Raw genomic sequence first — 13,817 nt, forward strand, 5'->3', positions numbered from 1 at the left:
GCTAAATTGTACATGAGAGCAAATAGCTAACCCTTCTCAAACAATTATAGCGGGAGATAGCGGCAGCTATAGCGGGATATTTAAAACCCTGATCTATGGAGAGCGTCAGAGCGAGTGGATGAATAACCAATGCCAGGCTGTCCCTCCGTCTTTGTCAGTTGTCACGGCTTCATCGGAGCAGATGGCCGCTCGCCGCCGACGAACGCGAGGACGCGACGTCGCGTGCAGCCTCTCGTGCACGTACGGTTGGACTTGCGATGGGTTTCCTCTTTCGGATACGTCGATAACGTCGCCTCGCCCAAACTGGGCCTGGAGCGGCATCGTCAGGACAATGATGAGCTATTCTCAACCTAAGTTCTACTGGATGAAAACGGTACGGCATTTCTCGACGGCTCATCTGACCTATGGCTCGCGGAAAGAATATGGTATGTTTGAGAAAATGATATACTGGTACCATTCGATTTCGAATTCAAATATGTAAGGATATATAGGTTAAAATACGAGAAGAGTTGCATGTTGGAAGCTTGAAACGATGGTTATTTAACTTTTTGCTAATTATAGATGGAGATTCACAAATACTCCCTCTGTCTCGTAAAGAGACAACTCCTAGCTTCCCAATGCATGATTAAAGAAGAGGATAAAGGACCAAAATACCCATCATTAATAGCAAATTAGTATTGGTAGATAGGTAGATAAGGGGTATTGAAGGAATACAATTTTTCGATTTACGAACCGATAATGGATGAGAAGGTAGAAGTTAATTTATTTTGGGACAAAGTTTGAATTCCAGAAGTTGATGTATTTTGGGACAGAGGGAGTATACTTCAATAAATGTGTACTCCGTATCTTTGGTTGGGTATTTCTTTTGGTTCGGTGGGTTTTTCAATGTTTCATTAAACTACACTCTTTTTTTATTGCTAGACTGTAATAATTGGCTATAGCTCTTCTGAGTAAAGGCCAGGATGTTTGATTCCATTATCTAAAAATGTAAATCTATTATAAATTCACCTACGGATATAATATAAGATTGGTTAATCAATATTTTACGAACTCACATGTAATATTGTATAATTTTTTCCTTAATGTATCTCTTTTAACACTTTAATTGTCTCCCTATATATTATACAAATAGATATCTGTTCCCGAATTTAATTCTAAAAATATAATATAGGATAGGATATCGGATGAATGATATGTTATTCATACCGGTTCCGAACTTGAAAGGAAAATATGGGTTAGGGCACTTAGCCTAGTGGGTTTCGAACTTGCGAAAGGGCATGTAGCCTAGTAGTTGCAGTGACATGAGTAGCACCACAAGGTCTTGAGTTTAAATCTCCATAGGAGTGAATTTTAGATTGGGTTGTTTGCGGGGCTAAGTTACCAATTTAAATAGCATCATATATCTGGTTGGATGTAGAGGTCAGGTAAAAAAAAACCATTCTCTAAAAAGAAGTGTTAGGACATGGCGTTGTCGAGATCCGACCAGGGGCGAATCCAGGAACAAAAAATTGGGGGGAAGGGGCTCAATTACGCAGTTTCTTTAACATCCAGCCATCTAAGAACCTTTAGTTTATTATTCGTGGTGAAAAAAATTGAAGGGGGTGCTCTGGGGGTATCCATCGATCTTGTGGTTGTAGGGGGGACTCAAGTCCCCCTGCACCCACGTTGGATCCGCCCCTGGATCCGACCGTTCCCGATCCAATTTCACCTTAGAAAGTGTCGCTGGATCTGCCTTGCTCGTGTTCGGATCTGTTCGTGCAAGGCTAAATTGTGGCGTGGGGTGTCTCCTCTGCATCCCTTGCCTGGATGACTTCGGCGAGCAAAGGCACAGGGGGGGGGGGGGGTCATGAGTTGCTGAATTTGGATCCATTGGATCCAGCCAATGGTTAAGACAAGGTGGCAAACGAACCAATCAAAGATGGATGAAACATGAATGAGGGTTGTAGGAGTTCGGACTGCCTATCGAGATTGGCTTATTCCATTTTTTGTGTGGTATGGCTCGTTAGGCAGCAGAAGATCGAAACTAGTCTTTTACTCCCTCCGTTTTATATTATAAGACTTTCTAGTATTTTTTACTTCATATATGTGTCTAGATTCATTAACATCTATATAAATATGGACAATGCTAAAAAGTCTTATAATATGAAACGGAGAAAGTAGCGTTTTAGCTTTGTTGTTTCTCAGTTATAAGAAGATAATTAAAAAAATATTTGCTTCTGAGTTCATTGATTTTGTTTCTAACCAAATAGAAACAGTGTCAACAAAGCTACCTACGTGCAAGGCTGCTATGCATAGACCCAAAGGATCAATGGCTTCTACAAATATACTCCTAATAAAGAGTCACAAATCGATCAAACACAACTTCTAAAAATACTCCCTCCATCACAAAATATTTGACGCCGTTGACTTTTTTTTAAAATATTTGACTGCTTGTCTTATTCAAAAAATTTAAGTAATTATTAATTCTTTTTCTATCATTTGATTTATTGTTAAATATATTTTTATATATACATATAGTTTTACACATTTCACAAAAGTTTTTAAATAAGACGAATGGTCAAACATGTTTAAAAAAGTCAACGACGTCAAATATTTAAGGAAGGAGGGAGTATAAATATAACTACCGAGGACCAAGATAGCGATAATTAAATAACATAATAACACTCAAATGCAACAAAAGCAAGCGCGCGCCCGTCTCTCCAGTTGTGGCATCCAGCTGCTAATTAAACGCAGTTGGAACGGCAGTAGTCGCCGCAGCGGGGCAGGCACCTGTAGAAGTAGGCCTGCATGCAGCCCTGGCACGAGCCGCAGGCGTAGCTGCACGGCTCGCTGCCGGCGCCCTCGCAAGAGGAGTTGCACATCTGGTCGCACTGGCTGCAGGCCATCGGCGCCGCCTGCGGCCCGGCGGCCTGCGCCTCCGCCCGCTCCACGGCGGAGGACTGCAGCAGGACCAGCACCACGTACGATGCAAACGGCGACGGCGCCAGAGGCCATAGGAGAGGAGGAGGCAACTGTGAGTTTGAGTTAGGGCCTGTTCACTTTGATATAAAAAAAACATTAATAAATTTTGGCATTGTTGAAATTTTGGCAACTATGCCAAAATTTCGGCGAGTTGCTAAAATTTTGGCAGGATTTCTTATATAGTTACCAAAATTTGGCAGCAAACTAAATTTAGCTTTTTTTTATAACTTTACCAAAATTTGATAAGATTGAAAATGGTATCAAATTGAACATGCCCTTAATTAACTAGCTCTGATGAATTGATTGGCCGAGAGTTACTGTATCTCTCTATTTCTATTTATAGGCATATGGGATATGGCAAATGCAACATTGTTTCTAGTTATCAGTATGGATATATTTATACTCAACGCATGTGCACGTCATGCATCAGATAAGGCATGGTAAGTGTTGACTTCAAACGTGACCTTGCGCCATTTTATTTTCTTTATAAAGTCAGAGCTTCTGATTTAGTTAAATCGATATGCATGTGTTGATTGGCCGACTACCCAACTCTTTTGGAGCTAGATCCTAGAGGTTTGACTTAGGACTGACTATTGAGCAATATTACTAGCTAGTCGCTAATCCGTATATTACACGGTCTAAAAAATACTTTAGTAGCTTATCTAAAATAGAAACTCTACATATATAAGAAAGACACCCAACCAAAACTTGAATCAGGTCGCCCCATCCCAATATAGCGGCAAACTCGTGACGACAATAAGGGCTTGTTTAGTTCTCTAAATTTTTTTCCCAGAAACGTCACATCAAATTTTTAGACCCATGCATGGAACATTAAATATAGATAAAATGAAAAACTAATTGCATGGTTTGCATGAAAATCGTGAGACGAATCTTTTGAGCCTAAGAGCAGGTACAATAGCAGGCTATAAGCCAGCTGCAAATATATTTTAAGAAGATAAATAAGGAGAGAGAAGAGGAGTGGGCTACAGATTTGTAGCCAGCTGTAGCACGAACTCCAAAACGCAGTGTATGTATGCCAGGTAGGACCAGGTATTAATAGTGTAGTATGTAGCTATTATATGAATGAGATATTAGATTGGCTATAGATAAATTGGAGCTAGCAGTTGGCTATACTATTAAACTTGCTCTAATTAGTCCATGATTAGCCATAAGTGCTACAGTAACCCACATGTGCTAACGATAGATTAATTATGCTTAATAAATTCGTCTCGCGGTTTCCAGACGAGTTATGAAATTAGTTTTTTCATTTGTGCCCGAAAACCCCTTCCGATATCCGGTCAAACGTTCGATGTGACACACAAAATATTTCTTTCCGCGAACTCAACAAGACCTAAGGCGCCGGCTCTAGGTACACTGACCTACGCACTAGGGTGAGGAGGGTGTACTCCTAGCTCAAGCTCTATGAGCAGGGACAAATGAATGTTGACTGCTATTAAACGGAATTCTCCATTCCGAACGGTATGATACGAGATGGATATTAGCTAGGCTTGCTACCACGTGAATACCGGTCTTGTTACTTATAGCATCCCCAGTAGATGATCTATATTTGATTCTCCAAATGCCCGTATAAAGTATCATCCAAAAAATATTTCTCATCCATATCCCATCATTCTATATTTTAGTAATATCTTCCAACTAACCTTACATTTGTATTTTAAGAATATCTTCCAACTAACCTTACATTTGTATTTTAAGAGATATATTTTTTGAACTACTTATTTATCGTGATAATATTTCAATTAGATTTTAACGGAAATCTTTTTAACTGATATATTTAAAATGTGGTGTATAAATAAAGTGTCAAGTGTCAATTATATTTTCTATACTGAAAAGAGCTCTTCTGTTCCAAACTTTCGTTTTATCTGTTCTTCTATGCTCTCAAAGAGCTCTTCTTTTCCAAACAGGGAGAGGCAGGCAAAGGGACGGGGGAGATGGTGAGGGGCGGCGGCGGCGGGCTGCTCAGGGGTGGCGCTGGGCGACGGCGGCAAGGGAGGCGCGGCGGTGGCTCACGGGCGCAGGGCGGCGGCGGCGGCTCGTGGGCGTAGGGCCACAGCGGCAAGCGAGGGGCGGCGGCGGTTGGCGGGCGCAGGGCGGTGACCACGCGCGGGGAGACGGCAACAGACGAAAGGCGCGCACGCCGGAGGAGGAAGGCGCATGGAGACGGCGCCCCAAATCTGGTAAGGCTCGCTCCACAAATCGCTGAAAAAAAGCAAAAAACAGGGATGGGGAACTCACCTACGCCGGTTGGGGACAATGGCGATAGAGGGGAAGGCTCGCCAGAGGGGAGGTGGTTGCCGATGTCTGGATGGGGGCGGGATCTCGATCCGGAGGTGTTGGGGGTGAAATGGCGTGAGGAGAGAGAAACACTATTTTTACCTCTTCTCTCTTACTATGGCGCATCCGCTAATTTTAGCGTGTGGGTTAGCGCATCCGCTGGAGGGCGTTTTTTCGCCTCTACACGCCAAAACCGGGATGGAGGATCGGTTACAATATCTGCTGGGATGCTCTCACAGGTACCAAGGGTGGTACCTCGCTATCATGCTTAGTACCATAAGTACCAAACCTAGTACATGTAGATCTTTTATTTTTAAAGAGTACATGTACATGTAGATCATGGGTCTTGAATCTTGATCATGGTGGCAACGGTAACAATACTATAATTTCATATGGAACATCACAGTGATAAAAAAGTGGCATATCTCCTTAAAAGAATCACCCACAACATATAATGCAAAATCACCCTATTTCTCTATTGGTCCAGATCTGAAATCAAATAAAATGGAAAAGGGGTTGAGCGGATTTTACCTGCTCATTGCCTTAGCAGCCGCCGGCCATGCGTCTCCTAGCCGCCGCGCGCGCGTCACCGGCTGTGGGCCGCCCGCCCGTGCGCGCGCCGGCCGTCCGCCCACTCGCCGGCCAACCGCGCGCCGCCGGAAGCCAAACTTGTTCGCCTGCTGCTCCAAGGTGAGGTGTGGGTTACGGGATGGAGAGGTGAGGTGGTTTAGGGTAGTTAGTGGCATTTTTACATAAATATGATAAAAAAAATAAGTGAGAATCCACTCACTACCATTGAGCTAATCACACTTCTACAATTTACCACTGACTTTGTCAAGTTCAATTATATACTATCATGTTTTCTTTAACCTCTACTGCGTGCCATCGCCGTCCATGAGCCATTAGTTTGCATCTGTTTGCTGTATTGAATTTTTTGTTAATGACTAAAATACCCTTTGACTAATATATCCATCCAAGAAAATCAGTTGACTGAAAACCTGAAAACCCTAGCACACCGTCCACCCCCAAATCGATCTTTCCCAGTCTCCCAGCGAGACGGCGCCGACTCCCCATCGATGTGCCGGTCGCCGGACTCCCCTTGACGCGTCGGCGGCCCGCCGACTCCCGGTCGACGCGCAATTGGCCCACCGACTGCCCGTCGACGCGCCGCCGGTCGGCCGACTTCTCGTCTACACGCCGCCGGTCGCCAGTCTCCCCAATGATGACCTGGCGCCGCCATCGCTACCGTCCGCCCAAGTAACGATGCCAGCAGCGTGGCTGCAACCGGTGACCGACTACACCTTCGCCACCGGCGTCCTGGCGCTTCTATCCCCTTCGCCGCAACCACCTGTCCCAGTGTCACCGCGACCAGCCGCCGACCTCACCTCCACCGTCGATGACATATTTCCCTGGACAAAAAAAATACCATGTACAATGAGTTAGGGGCAAATAGGTCTTTTTAGAGAGGTAACAGATGTTAACTGGACTGTGATGGCACACAGTAGATGTTAAAGAAAACTCGATGGTATATAATTGAACTTGATAAAGTCAGTGGTACATTATAGAAGTGCGATAAACTCAGTGGCACTGAGTGGATTCTCTTAAAATTAAAGGGTAGTGGGTCCTTTGTGGTGGAGTGGAGTTGTGGAGCAGCAACAACCCAGCTCTACCCCCTAGTATATTTTTTAGGAATAACTCTGCTAACTACACTCCCAAAAACAGAGGATCTGAATTGTTTGGCACAACTCCGATTCTAATTAAGTTGAAGTTGGGAGCTATAACTGTGTCAAATAGAACCAAACTTGGCCTTGAACACCTTCTTCGTACTTTAAATACGAATCTAACAACATAAATATCACAAAATCATATGCATTTGTCAAAGGTTCATATCCTAACGAAACAAAATAAGTTTTATATTTTTTATGGAGGGAGTGACAAAGTTTAACTAAAACCAAAGGTTCCTTGGTACTAGTATGATACTCCCTCTGTTTCAAAATGTTTGACACCGTTGACTTTTTAGTACGTGTTTGACCATTCGTCTTATTCAAAAAATTTAAGTAATTATTTATTCTTTTTATATCATTTGATTTATTGTTAAATATACTTTTATGTACATATATAGTTTTACATATTCCACAAATTTTTTTAATAAGACGAATGGTCAAACATGTGCTAAAAAGTTAATGGTGTCAAACATTTTGAAACGGAGGGAGTAATACAGTAGTCCACCTATCAAACAGATTAATCCGTAAAATTCTCGAGATATAAATTTATCGTTGAAAAATCATAGGGTTAGATTTGTCTTAAAACAGTTTTAAATATTTGTTGATAGGTTTTAGGAGTACTCCCTCCGGTTATATAATAATTAACGTTTTGGACAAGGTTAAAGTCAAACTTTTATAACTTTGACCATTAATAAAGTTTAAAGAAACTAGAATAACATATATAGATATATAGATTTGTGTTTCAAAACACTATAATAAAAATAAACATGCATTTATTTATTATGTATATTATAATAGAAAATTAAGGTAATATTTTGTAAACAGTGCCATTATCCGAAACGTTAATTAAAATAAAACCAGACAGAGTACCTCTCTTCGTGACCATACCACTGTCTTAGAAGACCTTGGTAACAACGAAAGGAAGCATTGACCACAATATATGAAATACAGAGCCGGTCGGCATATAGCCATATACTGTACATCCACGCCAGCTAGCTTATTCGAAATAGCAGTACTAACTATTGCTAGTATACAATACTAACAGTACGTGTACATGCACGGTGCATCCTCATGACACACATCAAGGCCTTAGGATCCTCCGGGCTAATAATTAGCCCTCTAAAATCTTGCTATTTAGAAGTATTAAATATAAATTACTGATAAAACTTATTTTATAACCACCAAGCTAATTTGCAAGACGAATATAAAATTAGTCCAGAGATTATGAAATGAGTTTTATCAGTAATTTATATTTAATACTCTTAAATAGTAAAATTTGGGAGGGCTAATTATTATTACGGAGTATCCAAACAAGGCCCAAGACGACGGCCGGCTGGGCTTTTCAGCCGCTGGTGCAGGTGACATGGCAGGACGGGCCACAGTAGTTGACGCATTTGGAGTAGTACGCCTCCAGGCAGCTCTCGCATCCGTCCTTGTTGGAGGGGTCGCCGCAGGGGGCGCTGCACGACGACGAGTCGCGCCCGTAGCCCTTGCACGATTCCTTGCACGCCTGGTCGCACTGGCTGCAGGGCACCTGCGCCGCCGCCCGCTCCACGGCGGAGGACAGCAGCAGCAGGGCGGCGCAGATCACGACGGCGAAGGCCGCGGCACGGCGGCGGCCGGAAGCAGCAGCCATTATTTGGTCTGTTGGTGTTGTCGTTGGATTTGATGTGGATCAAGCAAGTCACAGGAGAGAAGAACAGGGGATGCAGATATGCGTATGTGTTGGATTTGTGGCAGATTACCAGCGCTATTTATAGGCAGTAAACGCGATACTTCAACTTGCAGGTTTTTGTCACTGGATTGCAGATGCAAAGCAAACATGGCGTGCCACGGATATGATGATATTTGAACGTGGACTTCTTAAACCGTGCTCCACTTCCCAATGTATATTTGTTGATGATTTTGTGTTATATGAATTCTATTTGATAACAGTGGAGCGATTATTGTTTAATTACGGTGGTGCAGGGTTAATTAGGAGGTGAGAAGTACAGATGCTATAATACTCCCGGATTATCTTCCTGCTATGATTCTATAAGCACTTTTATCTTAGAGAAAATTTCAAAAAGAAAACCCGTGTTTTGGGGATTCTGTAACACAAAACGCCCAGTTTTGCAATTTGTTTATTTGTCTTATATATTTATCTGTAAGCACTTTTATCTTAGAGAATGTATGAGATACTTTTTAGTACATATATAACATTAGTTGCTTTTTAACAAGCGTTGATCATTTATGTGTATATTTAACCTATTATTATATTATAATTAACATGTATTATGTTAATCTTTTTCAGCACAAAATTGAGAAAAAAAATGAAGTAGACGAGAAGAATATGTCCTTTTAGCCAACTAATGTGAATTGATGTAGAAAACAATCTTATGTAATAATAAAATATGAGTATTTTACATGAATATGAGGTTTCTTAAAACATTTGGCTCAAAACATGGGGCTTCGTGAAACAAATCACAGTAACCAGGGTTTTATGTAACGGATACTCCAATAACTGTGGTTTTGTGAAATTCACTCTTTATCTTATATGTAATTATTATGTTTTCAGTGGTAGACGATGTACCCGTCGATAGCGAGGCGCCTGTGGTGACTTCGTCAATCTCCAAGATTTGCCGGCTCAGTTATCGAAGATGCTCATAAGGGTAGGGTTTACGTACGTGCATTCATAGGGTGAGTATGCGTGCATTGTGAGTGTTTATGTTGTAAAGTGTAATTTTAAAAAAATATTGTAAGCAAGGCACAAAGATTGAGTAATCCCCTACGTTTGTAAACATTCCTCATTTGGTCGCTATTATTTTTTTAAAACGATCAGTTACAGACAACACGATCATTCATTGAATAGAGCAGAAAGAAATTACAAAACTATTGCCTTAGGAGACATTCGCCAGGAAAGAAAAAATTTAACCACCACGCACCGACAGCGTCTACACACATCCAAAGAGAAGGCTAGCACCAAATCAACCACTTTTAAGCGTAACTTATGTCCCTCTTATTGAACTATGTTCGTGGCTATTATTGGTTTTCTTCCGTGGTTTTTTCAAAGGGCCGCGGTTTTTCAATGTGTAGAACTATGTCTTGATCACTTCTTTGTCTGTCCGTTTATCGCATATATCTATATGGTCAGAGCACCCGCTTTAATTCTTTGATCTTAAGCTGTTCTACATATATTAGTGGTATTTGACCGTCCTAAATTACGTCTTAGATGAGCCATGCATGACCAAGAAGTTAGATTCTGACTTTTGGATATAGATATGCATGACAGTGAAGACACGCCACCCAATGTGTATTCTATAGAAACCAGAGTTTTTAAGCAGCACGAAAAAAAAAAACTATTACTTCAGTCCTAGACTAGCTTTTTTTCATGCAGTAGTAACTTCGACAGCAGGGAAGAGCTTTGTTGATAGTCACATTTCGTGCAGTGGGAGTGGCCGAGGTGTGAGCGCCAGAGAGTGTGACCCATGTCATCAGCGGTGAGGCACTGCCCTTGCGCTCAAAGCTCATCATGCGCTCCGAGCTCTCGAAAGCTTGCCGAGGTCGCTACTACATAAATGATATGATTTTTCTGGACATAAGTCATTTTTAGATTGCATACGAAACGTAAATAGTCGCGTCTGCAAAAAAATCATGTTCCATTTTCACGCGCGGCTCTTTAAGACGACTGCACGAAAAAAATTAATTTTAACAAGCAGGCCACTTAATAGGTCCGCACGCGAAAATAGATGCTAAGTGGCCCGTACACGAAAATAGCCACCCACCTTTTAATCGCGCGTGTCGTCGCCGCCCCACACCGACTCTCAGATCCCATCACCCTCTCAGATCACCCCACACCCACTCTCTCCTCCCATCTCCCTCTTCGCCCCCACACCCACTCCTCCCTCTCCCTATCCGCCTCCTCCTCCCACTCCTCTTATCTCCCGGCGACGGCGGCAGCGGCGGTCTCGGCTAGGGCGGCGGAGACGGAGACATCGGGTTAGAGTGGCGGAAGCGGCGGCGGAGGCGAGTGCGGTGGCGGCATCAGCCATGGTGGTGGGAACGGAGCGGATGATTTTCGCAGACACCTCGTACTAGACGGGTGAAACATCCGCACGCAAAAACCAATTTCGACCGCATGAAAAAATCGTTATTGTACTAGTGCTTTGATGGCCAGGCTAGCTAGGATTGTTGTTGTGATCGAGCACCTCCTTAGAGATGAAGACACGACCGTTGCGGCAGCTGATAGCGCCATATCACATAGTTGGTTGGTTGCTTAGATGGCAGCATGTACCCATAGACGCATACATGTGCATGGGCCTACACACATCACAGAGAGACGTTGGCATGTCATCGCTATCATATTTTTCATCTTCTTCCCCCAATTTATTCTTCTCCTCCTCTCTTTCCCTTCCCCTCTCAGCTAGCCAACCACAACAGCGATGTCGATGCCAATGCCGCCCCCACAATGAAGTGTGGGGACATTCTGATAAAAAAAGTGTGGGGACACAGGGAGGAGCGACCGGGCAAAGGCAGCCTTGGCTGTTGCCTCCCCTATCGCCTCCCTCACCGTTGAATCCTCCGCACCATCATTGTCACCGCATCAGGGCCATTGCGCTGCAACTCCATCGTCGTTGCTATCACCCTCCACCGTCGATCCACAACATCGCCAGATCCTCCTTACTCTCTCTCCCCCACTATCCACCCTTCCACCAATCCTGGGTCGCCGGCAGCCAAATCCACATGAAATGCCTGGGCGGACTTCACCGGCTCCGGCCTCCCCCAACCCTAAGCCCACCCCTCGCCTCTCGGAGACTTGGAGAAGCCATTCCCGCTTGCTACTCCTACCCCGCGCCTCGAAGGAGCTCGCCGGTGAGAAGCGGAGGGTCATGGACGAGAGGGGAGGCGGAGCTCGCCGGTGAGGATCTGAGCCGCTTCTAGCACCGTACCCGTCTTCCTTCATGGGTAGCTCATGCTTAACCTCCATCGACCTCGGTATCTTCCCCAAGCATTCAACACTGCCAACGTCTCTTCCAAGGCTAAGTTCGTCCTCGATAGCAAGGCCATAGTGCCCCTCCTAGAGTCCGAGTCGACGCTAGCGCCCATGGTTGGTGGTCCCTCCCCCTAGCCGGCAGCGCATCTATACTTGGAGCAGCGGTGGTTGTGGTGGAGGGGAAAGAAGGAGGAAGAGCCGTCGTTGTCGTTGACCCCATCCCATGGACGCTTGAATCAGCCTCTCGAATCTTGCTGGCGGGGAGGAGAAGAAAAGAAAATGAGAAGGAAAGAAAAGGATATGTGATAGAAAATGTGATGGCGATAGCATGGTTTTAATTTTGTTCGTGTTCGAATGATATGGATACGAATAGACGAATAGTAATGATATTTCTCTAGAATGACATATTTGTAATAATATAGATCCAATTGACCCACTTTAAAAAGGCAAAGGTAAATATTAGCCAATATTGGATTGATCGGATGTGATAAACGGTCAGCACTAAGCACGGTAAAACTTCCCCCATATAAATAGCGCTCGAAGTGTGATTAATTAAATTTTACAAGGATAATCGGAGAATCGAGCTCACCAAAGAATGTAGCCAGTTTCGCTTACGCAGCAGTGAGAAAATCGAAGACGTCGATAAGAGTTTCAATTAACGAAACAAAGCATTAAGCCATTGATACATCGCTTACCGCCCCCAACACATCTTGCAGCCGACCCGGCCGTAGGGCTGTCAAAAAACTCGAAAACTGGAGCTGCTCGAGCTTGGCTCGTTCTAGACTCGATTCAAGCTCGGCTCGAGCTCCAAACGAGCCGAGCCCGAGCCTCTCCCTAAGCTCGCGAGCTTTATCGAGCCGAGCTCGAGCTTCCAACGAGCCTAATAATATATGATTTTTTGTTGTTATTTAATAAATTAGGAGATCAAATATATTATTTGTATGTCTTATATTGACATCATATATTTATTTTATTCTTTTTTTCCTCTTCTATTAATATGATGAACTAGAAATTAATTATTTTTAAAAGATTATCTTTGAAATATATATTGTTTTACTTAAAAATCAAGCTCTGTAGTTGAGCTCGAGCCGAGCCAGCGCGTTGCTGCGTGCATCACCACACGCTAGCTTATTTGAACTACTAGAGTACTAGTAGTGACAAACTACTCCATCCGTTCTAAAAAAAAAACTCAATATCTCCTCCTAGGACTATGAATCTAGACTACCCTTTATCCAGATTCATCATCCTATCATCCTAGGAGGGGTCGGGATGTGACCCCTCCTTAATTGAGTTTTTTTGGGACGAAGGAGTACTCTGAAATAGGACAAAACAAAAATAACTTGCAATATGCATGAAACGGAGAAAGTAACAGAACTACATATGATCGAGACAGTACATACATTTACGTGACACATCAAAAGGCTTCACGACGGCGGCCGGCGCCGTGAGCTCAGAGACGAATTGAAGCGTGAACGGTTTTTTTCAGCCGCTGGTGCAGGTCACACGGCAGGACTGGCCACAGTAGTTGAGGCACTTCAGGTAGTAGGCGTCCAGGCAGCTCTCGCAGCCGGCCTTGTTGGATGGGTCGCCGCAGGGGAGGCTGCACGACGAGTCGCGGCCGTAGCCCTTGCACGACTTCTTGCACGCGTGGTCGCACTTGCTGCAGGGCACCTGCGCCGCCGCCCGCTCCACGGCGGAGGACAGCAGCAGGACGGCGCAGATCACGACGACGAGCGCGACGGCACGACGGCCGGATCGGAATTCGGAAGCAGCCATCGATGGATCTGTCTGTTAGATTTGACGCTGATCAAGCGAGTTAAGAGTAGGAGAAAAACTGGAGAAAATGCTGAGATGGAATTTGTGTT

The 13,817-nt window shown here is 43.9% G+C and overlaps 2 protein-coding genes and 2 long non-coding RNA genes across 4 annotated transcripts; 1 reads left to right on the forward strand and 3 right to left on the reverse strand.

The window, feature by feature from the left end:
- Positions 1 to 2,202: 2,202 nt before the first annotated feature.
- LOC136355774 (uncharacterized) lies at positions 2,203 to 2,934 on the forward strand. Its single transcript, XR_010740143.1, has 2 exons — positions 2,203 to 2,575; positions 2,629 to 2,934. It is a non-coding gene; the product is annotated as an uncharacterized lncRNA (long non-coding RNA).
- Positions 2,637 to 5,339, reverse strand: LOC136355773 (uncharacterized). Its single transcript, XR_010740142.1, has 2 exons — positions 5,218 to 5,339; positions 2,637 to 2,939 (listed from the first exon to the last, which is right to left on the reverse strand). It is a non-coding gene; the product is annotated as an uncharacterized lncRNA (long non-coding RNA).
- A 2,454-nt stretch (positions 5,340 to 7,793) lies between these two features.
- Positions 7,794 to 8,707, reverse strand: LOC9271680 (uncharacterized). The gene has a single exon (XM_015774772.3). It carries the CDS (start codon positions 8,614 to 8,616, stop codon positions 8,323 to 8,325), a length of 294 nt encoding a protein of 97 aa, XP_015630258.1. The 5' UTR covers positions 8,617 to 8,707; the 3' UTR covers positions 7,794 to 8,322.
- A 4,536-nt stretch (positions 8,708 to 13,243) lies between these two features.
- On the reverse strand, positions 13,244 to 13,817 carry LOC4333820 (uncharacterized). The gene has a single exon (XM_015777172.2). It carries the CDS (start codon positions 13,726 to 13,728, stop codon positions 13,435 to 13,437), a length of 294 nt encoding a protein of 97 aa, XP_015632658.1. The 5' UTR covers positions 13,729 to 13,817; the 3' UTR covers positions 13,244 to 13,434.

Source organism: Oryza sativa, chromosome 3 (assembly GCF_034140825.1).
Source record: "Oryza sativa Japonica Group chromosome 3, ASM3414082v1".
NCBI classification, from domain to species: domain Eukaryota; kingdom Viridiplantae; phylum Streptophyta; class Magnoliopsida; order Poales; family Poaceae; genus Oryza; species Oryza sativa.